The sequence below is a fragment of the Oenanthe melanoleuca genome, chromosome 9, assembly GCF_029582105.1.
Source record: "Oenanthe melanoleuca isolate GR-GAL-2019-014 chromosome 9, OMel1.0, whole genome shotgun sequence".
Lineage (NCBI taxonomy): Eukaryota > Metazoa > Chordata > Aves > Passeriformes > Muscicapidae > Oenanthe > Oenanthe melanoleuca.
Window position 1 is genome coordinate 24,477,989 of NC_079343.1, and position 8,179 is coordinate 24,486,167.

General features: G+C 51.8%; 1 protein-coding gene across 1 annotated transcript; it reads right to left on the reverse strand.

Moving 5' to 3' along the window:
- Positions 1 to 1,165: 1,165 nt before the first annotated feature.
- On the reverse strand, positions 1,166 to 6,346 carry APOD (apolipoprotein D). The gene is made up of 5 exons (XM_056498674.1): positions 6,129 to 6,346; positions 5,054 to 5,207; positions 4,674 to 4,795; positions 2,794 to 2,882; positions 1,166 to 1,660 (listed from the first exon to the last, which is right to left on the reverse strand). Exons 2-5 carry the CDS (start codon positions 5,174 to 5,176, stop codon positions 1,425 to 1,427), a joined length of 570 nt encoding a protein of 189 aa, XP_056354649.1. The 5' UTR covers positions 5,177 to 5,207; positions 6,129 to 6,346; the 3' UTR covers positions 1,166 to 1,424.
- Between the last annotated feature and the right edge of the window lie 1,833 nt (positions 6,347 to 8,179).

Here is an 8,179-nt window from a genome sequence, read left to right on the forward strand (position 1 = left end):
GTTGTTTCTGGTCCCTCCCATCCTGGCCTCCTCGGACTGGTAAAGTTTAGCGACATGCCGGCTCCCTGCTCAGCTTCTGTAGCTCTCCCAGGGCAAAAAAGTGCTCTGCAGTACACCCACACCACCAGAGTCCCTCCAAAATAAGTGTAGAAGGTTTCCTGCAGATTTACAGCATTCTACATCCACGTCATTGTTTCTTCATGTCAATAAAATCAGCAGGAGATGGGAGTCAGCCAAAGCCACAACACAAATTTGCTGGCAGGGCTCAGACAATGTGGGGTGCCCATACACCCAACCCCAGAGAGCCAGAAAGAGCTCCAGGCTCCTGGAACAAAACCATTTCCCTTCAGCTGTGGTTGTTATGTTCATTGTAACCCTGCTGTGGCAGTGCTGTGGCCTCAGAGGAGGGGCAGGCCCCACACACAGCCCCCCAGCCTGCTGGCAAAGGCTGTGCAGCTGGGAAGGTACAACAGGCCCGAAGCAGGTATTTTTATTTCATTTTTAATGAGTTGCATGAATGCTATCCAAGCAGAGTTGTCGCGGTGCCTGCTGAACACCTGCCAGGGCAGATGCAGCGCCAGCGGGCACTCGGCACGTGCAGCAGCAGCGGGCAGGATGTCAGAGCCTGCTGCTGTTCAGGGAAAAGCCTCTGGAAGAGAAACAAGGGAGCAGCCCCATCTCTTTCTGTCTGCTTATAAGAACAATCAGAGCTGGCCCCTTGGGAGGGCAGGATCAGAATCATTAGAGGCAAGAGAAGGACATGTATAGACATTGGGGATGGAGTGATGCTGAATCTCTGGACATTTTTAGATTTAAAATATGAAGGGCAAGATACCTGATTTCTAGCAAGGAGGTCTTCTGACTTAGCAACAACATATGCCTACAGTCCTGCACTGGAAAACTTTCAAGACTCCTAGTCTCAGTTCCCAGGCTGCAGGACTGACCCACCATATCTGGATACTGCTGCTGCTAAGGCAGTGCCCACGGTGTAGCTCAGACACTGTAGATTCCTGGCAGGCCCAGAAGCATCAAGACAAAATTTGGAAACAAACATAGGGCTGAGTGATGAGTGATTTTTCCCCAGGACTAATACTTGTCCATCACAACTCATACCCTTTCCAATCCAAGTACTGGAGGACTCTCAGAAATAGCAGAGTTTCAGGTCTGCACTTCAGGTTTTCTTTCTTTCACCATTAGCACTGACTCAGTCAGTTATGCTGAAAAAGTCAGAGCAAGACAAAAAGAGGGGGAAGAGTGATATGAGGAATGACAGCAAGGAGTAACTCTGGGCTGGCAAACTACTGTTGGCAAAGAGGAAACAACTGTTAATAAATTTCTCAGGTACAGAGAGAAATTCTAATGGATAATAAAGCAAGCAACAAAGTTTATCTCTGGTCTGGTGCTGTGTCACTGCATGCCAGGAGTTACATCTCAGCAGGGCAGTTGGTTTGATCAGTGGGCATCATTTTGTCAGTGTCAATCTTGTAGGACTGGAGAACACTCTTCAGCTGCTCCACGGTTTCTGGGTGCATGTCAGGAGCTCTTGACAGAATCCAGGCATAGTCCATGTGGAAGAGCCAGAGGATGTTAGTGCAGGAGTAAACCAGGGAGTAATTTTCATAGTCAGTGGAGATGACCCAGTAAGGGGCAGCAGGCATGACTAGGAGAGAGGAAGGCACCGTGACTGCCGTGTGTAAGCAGCTCTGGACAGCCCTGCAGCACCACAGCCACAGTTCCTGGGACTGTTCCCACTTTGGCTGCTGCATACTTTTGGTCAGTCCAGGGAGCTATAATTTATAAAAGCCTATCAGGACTCCCTGTTCTGCCACAGGAACTTGAGAAAGACACAAAGCCCTGACTATGAAGGTCTTTCTGGGAAGTTAATGCCATGACCCGAGCAGCTCTCCTGGGCTGATGAAAGCCAGCCCAGCCTCATCAGTGTGAGGGTGCTGGCTGCTGGGAAGGAGCTCTAGTGCTGGGAGCTGACACTGGTGATAAGAGGAACACAGACCACCACCCACTGCCATGGGGAACCCTGCCTCAGGGAGCCAGCTGAGCCCAGAATTAAGCAGCACAGAATTAAGTCTGGCTGTGCTCATGGAACAGTCATTGTACTTCCTTTGCAACTACCCCTCCTCCACCCATTTCTCCAAATAACCCCTGTGTAAAAGAGCTATGAAGCTGTCAAAGAAAAGGTGTGAGGGAGCAGAATAAAAAGTGATCCAAGGGAACACTGCAGCTCATTTCCAGTGTTGCTGCAGACAGAGGAAAGCACTGTGCAATGTGGCAGAACCACAGCAGGCCCCTGTCAAGTGTTACAGTGACAAGGGAAGGAACAAGCAAACAAAACCATATTATTAATGGTTATTAAAAGCCACTTGTAGGTAGAGGCAGCGTGGGCAAGTAGCTGTACCATAGTGTGCAGAGAAAAAAGTTTATTCTTGGCTCTTGCAGCACTGTGGGGCTGCCTCCCCCACCTCCCCACCTCCCTGTCCTCATCTGTGAAATGACCTGGAGGGACAGCAAGGCTGCTGATCTTTCTTGCTTTGAGATCAGCTGGTGAAGAGGTCTGCACTGCTGAGGGGGCTGTTGCTGTAAATGGCATGTCAGGGCCACCAAACCACTGCCTGCTGGTCACAACGTCTATTTTACCCCTTTGCTGCTGTGCTGAAGTCACGTGGGGAGCTCCACCCCTTGCTTTGTGGTTTCTGACCCCTGGTGCCATGGCACAATGCTCAGACCTCAGCACTGCCAAGGCCATGGGCACAGGGAGCCTTCCCACCACACACTTACACCAGTTAAAGCGGACGCCCAGCTTGGCCGGCTGCTTTACATCCATGTGCATGAGCTCTCCTTCAGCTTCATTGATGTTCCCATTGGCACTAAGGGGAGAATGACAAAGGTGAGAAATAAAGCCAGAAAAGTAGGAGATGATTTGTTTTTTCACTACCACTAAATCATTCCTCCTGACACAACTACCTGTCAAGAGGTGAATGAGATAGGTACTGGTAAACCCCAGCATCCCTGAGGATGTTTTCAGCAGCACTCAGGGCACAGCAGGTCCTGGGCCAGGTACAGCTGGGTAGATTAAGGTTAAACTGGCCCAGCACCTCAGGCTACCTCTCCAAGTATCCCTGCCAGTGGGATGTCCTTTGGTTCCAGGGTGACAATGACACAGAAGAAGGAGAGCAAGACCAGTCTGCACTGAGGGATCCAGCATGGGAGCACGGGAGGATCCCATGCATGATCTTGGATGTGCCAGGGAGCAGCTCAGCTCCTGGTAGTTGTGGAAGGCACGTGTTCACTTCTGTTTAATCACCTGTGCTTTTTCCAGGTCACTGCACATTCCTCCGCACGCAAATTACCTGTACCTGTGTGGTGAGCCAGAGTTTCTCTGACTGCTTGTTCAGAGCACTGCCCTGCTGGCAGCAAGCCCTAAGACTTGAGATGCCCATCTTATAAAAGCATTTTTGCATGGATGCCTCGAGACCTGGACACTGCCTATCAGGCAGGAAAGTCTCACACTTCCCTGTAAAACAGGAACAGCCAAGGAGGCAGAAGTGAATGCTGCCAGCAGCAGAGGTCAAGGGGCTGATGCTGGAACCATGCACAGTGCACACCTGACTCAAAATATCCCTAATATCTCAGAGTTCTGAGCTGCTGCAGTAGTGACAGCAATGATGGGATGAATCTCACACAGATTAATGCAGGCACAAATGAATGTCCATCTGTTTGCCAGGCACAGCCCAAGCAGTGGAGCTGCTGAGACAGGGCTGGGAACTCAGTGAACGGTGGGGATGCTGCTCTGCTCCAGACACAAGGGATGTGTTCCTACGCTGTTGTTATTGTGAGCCAGAACAAAGTCCCCAAGCCATGCCAGGAGCACAGGGGACAGCGCTGCGCTCACTGCTCGCTCCCTCTCATCCATTCAGCCCCTCACAGCAGCAGCTCACAACAGCACAGGCTGGTGGTGGAAACAGACAAATTAACACTTGCATCTTTCCGTGTAAAATTCCAGGAGGACTCAGGATAATTGCAAACTATCTTAATCCCCTAATAAAAGGAAAAGCATTCACTTCACCACTGACTTAAACTGACAATGATTTTTGATTCCTTGCACAGCAGTTAGTACCTGTGCAAGGTAAATTCTCCAGAAATAGCCTGACAAATAATAAAGTAAAAATTACTCATGTGTGTCACCTTCCCTGCCTGTTTTCCTTGTGTCTTTTTACTCTGGAGCAGAGAGGAGCACAGGGCACAGGCATTTCTGGGCATACAGGGGCACACGGTGGTAGCTGCCATCCCATAGCCAGCCCCATGGCCTCCTCAGAACAGGACCCAGGGCATCCAGCTTCTCAGCCATCTCTGGGGCTGACAAGCCAGTCAGGGGAGAGATCCAGGCTATTTTATGCTGAAGTCACCATGTACATTTGATCTATTTTCTTATCACTCACCTTGGACAATGAGACAGAGACCTGTTGATCCTCAGATCACTGGCAGGAATCAGAGACCAGTATCTCTCGGAAGAGCTACTGCAACCACAGAGTGCCTCCCCCAGCACCCTCAGCCCCAGACACAGGCAATTTAGAGAGAAATGAACACCCAGAACAGCAAGAGAGGTGACAGGAGTGCCACTGCCACAGCAAAGACATGGCCTAAACACAAACACTTACAGCATCTCCTTGTTGATCACCTTGAACTTCCCGTTCTCCTTCAATGAGTAATTTGCTTGGATGCAGCTTCCTTTCTCAAAAGTTGAGGGCAGCTTCTCTATCTCGTACCATTTCCCCAAATACTGACAGAAGAAAGTTCAAAGAGATGTTTTGAACATGAGTGAGCTGAGGCAGAGCAGCCTGGCTCCATTGTCAGCACAGTTTTTGCCCCTCAGTGGCAGGGGGTGAGCAGAGCTGCAGACCCACACTGGCAGCTGTGGTGGCACAAGGTGTGACCAGACCTGCCACCACCCCCTGCACCCAGGCACCTTGCTGTCAGTCCCATGCCCCCTTAGCTTTACTTGCCACAACTTATGAGATTTTTAGAAAACTTTTCACACCTGGTTGATATCGAATTCTTCTTGAACTGATGGATCTGGGCACGGTCCCATATGGAAGATCTGGCCTTTCCCCATGCCGAAGAGGCTGAGCAGGACCGAGAGCCGCACTGCCGTGCCCAGCATGGCTGCACTGGGATGCAGGCGGGAAATGGACCTGGGCAGAAGGAAAAGAGCTGAGCTGGGCCTCCCTGGAGCAGAGCTGTGTGTGAAATGCAGCACGAGGGACATGGAGCAGGGCACCTCAGGGGCACAGCAAGGAGGAAAGAATCATTAGAAGAGTGCCAAAGAAGTCTCAGCCCAAAACAGCCTTAAGCCCTGCCTATGCTCAGGCTGTGCCCAACAGCTCCACGAAAAGCCAGGCAATGCCTGGTGAGAAAACTTGTACTCATCACCCACATCTGATATCCAGCAAGATGCAGGGGTGATAAATGTCTAAGGACTCACAGGAGCATCATCATTTGTCCAAAACTGAGGCAAGGGGAAATGCAGGATATTTGCTTTAAAATGGTGGAGCACAAGGAACATATTCCAGAGCCAACGGAGAGCTGGGACGCTGGGACATGGATGTGAGCACTGTACGCTGGCAGCGTACACCTGCATGGCAGGAGAGACATCCCCAGGTATGCCAGGGCTGCCTGACATTGCAATGGGGGGAAGAGACAGTGCAGCTGCCTCTGGAGGGGTCTTTGTGTGCCAGGATATACACAGCACTGTAAGGCAGGGAAGTTGGTAGAGATTCAAATCAGCACCAAATACAACAAGAACTAACCCCCAAAATCATGGGGTAAGGAGAGAAAGGACAGATTTCCCCGCAGAGCAGAAGCAGGAGTTGTGCTGCTCCCAGTCACTGGAGCCAGGATGCTGCCCACATGTTTGATCTCTGCTTGGGGCAGGTTGGCATGTACACACCCTGCACAGCACTGGGCTGCTCCACTTCCCTGGCTGGAAGCTCCTCCACAGGAGCAGCAGTAACGTTTTCCCCAAGTTTAGAAGAAAAGCCCAGTTTGCAGCACAGGCACAGGCCCAGCTGCAGACACAGACAGTTCCCATTTTGAATCTCCCAATTCAGACATACCTTGGTGGACGAGGCGCAGTGATGCTCTGTGGAGGACCAGGGTGGCAAGGAACAGCTCTGTGGTGAGCTCTCTGCTTCTCTTTATAAGTGTGCTGGGATCCTCATTATTCAGCTCTGGCACAAGCCACTCCCTGGTGCTCGACGTGTTTAGGTTTTTTGGCAGGCCAGTCAGCTGCCTTAGATCTGCAGCTGGTACGAAGCTGGAGATGGGCTGCAACTTGGCTGCTCACCCAGGCAAACAAAGGCACCCCACGTGTCTGGATATCGCCCTGCAGCTGCAGAGCTTTGCCTTGCAGCCACTCACAAAGCCTCAGGCCTGAGTGCAAATGGCAGGGAAAGGAGAGAAATACCACAGCCTTTGAGAGGGGCTGGGGACAGCAGCAGCTCCCATCCTGTGCCCTCTGGTCCAGCAGCAGCCGTGGCCATGCTCCAAGGGGGGACATGCAGCCTCCTCTGCCTCCTACTTGAGCCCTGGAGATCCTCAGGCCACTGCAATGTCCTTGTCCCCATCACAGTCACTTGCTGCGAGTACATGAGGAGCATGAAGCAGCAAGACACATCACAGGTTTGTCTGAGGAGCTCTAAGACCTTCCAGCAGTTTTCTTCTAGACTTTTAAATCTTATTACAAGGAAAGATGCTGGTGCAATTAATTCCATGCTGACCTGGCACTTTTTCCAACCGATGCCCAGCAAATGTCTTTGACAGCAGAGCAGCCATCTGTGAAGGCAGCCGGTCCCAAGAGTTATACAAGAAGAGTTGAGTAATTGACAGGAAGCTCTCCGTGTTTAATTACATTTTAATCTAATCTCTGTTGAGACTTTCTCTCTAGGTGTGTTTTTACATGCTGCCCTGCATGCCTTACTCACACATGCACACACACACATGAGCTCCTGATTGCCCAAATGACACTCCAAGAGCCACAGATTGCTCAGTCCTGTCCCTTTCTGGGGCAGCCCAGCCCAGGTGTGCCCTGAAACACAGCACAGTGAAGGTGTGTCCTCGGACCTCAACGACCACCAGAGCTGTACCTGGCTCATCCAACACAGAGCCAGCAGCACCAGCTGGGGGTGAATGGCCATGGGAAGCACATGGTCCACGGTCTGCCACAGCACTTGGCACAGGGCAGAGGAGCATGCAGGGCTCTCTCTGACTCCATACAGCTCATTAGTGCTTTGGCAGCCACACATGTCCCTGATGGGGTTGCTCTGGCTGCCCATGTCAAAGTCAGAGATGTCCTGCAGACTTTCTGCAAGCCCCACATTCACCTGCATCTCTTGCAATACAAACAGGTTAGAAGTCAGGTAATTCCTGGACAGACCCTGACCTGAATGGTACAAGTGCTGCCATGCTGCAGTGCACTGGTGGGATTCCCCATGCAATGCACACTAGCAAGCAAGTTTTCTTCTGAGCTCAGCTGCCCACATCCTGCGGAGTAATCAGAGAAGTAAGTCCTGCATAAGGGCCAGCTTGGCCACAGTGGAACATTTGCATGTGCAGGTGTGTCTTTGTGCTTATCCACATCTGCAAGTGGAGCACTCTCCTATGGAATGGAGCATGGACTCCTTGGCTGTGGTGGCAGCAATGTGCCCCTGGGTGGAATGGTTCTGAGGAAGCCTTTCACACTGCTGCAGCAGGAGGGGCTCCTGCTTGCCCTGGCCTAAGGTGCTGCCCAGTACCCAAGGGCTGCTCTGCAGTGCCAGCCCTGCCAGGGGCATATCTGGGTGGCTGGGCACTGCTGTTTTGGCTCCTGGCACACTGCAGCCAGAGCCACACCAGAGCATCGAGGTGTCCACCCATGGCTATGCTCCATGGATCCTGCTTCAGGAGTGTGCAGGAGTGGGCTGTGGCCAGGACACTGAGAAGTCAGGAGCCAGCAGGAGCTGACACTCCTTGAGCCCCACCGAGAGTGGAGATGACAGGTGGGGTGGGCTTGGCTATAGCCATCAGCTCCCTTGCAACCAGCAACACTGCAAAAAACCTGTCTTTGCAGGAAATCCCACGTCCAGCCAAAGGCAGCACCCTCTGAAGTGCAGGAGCTGCAGTGGAGCCC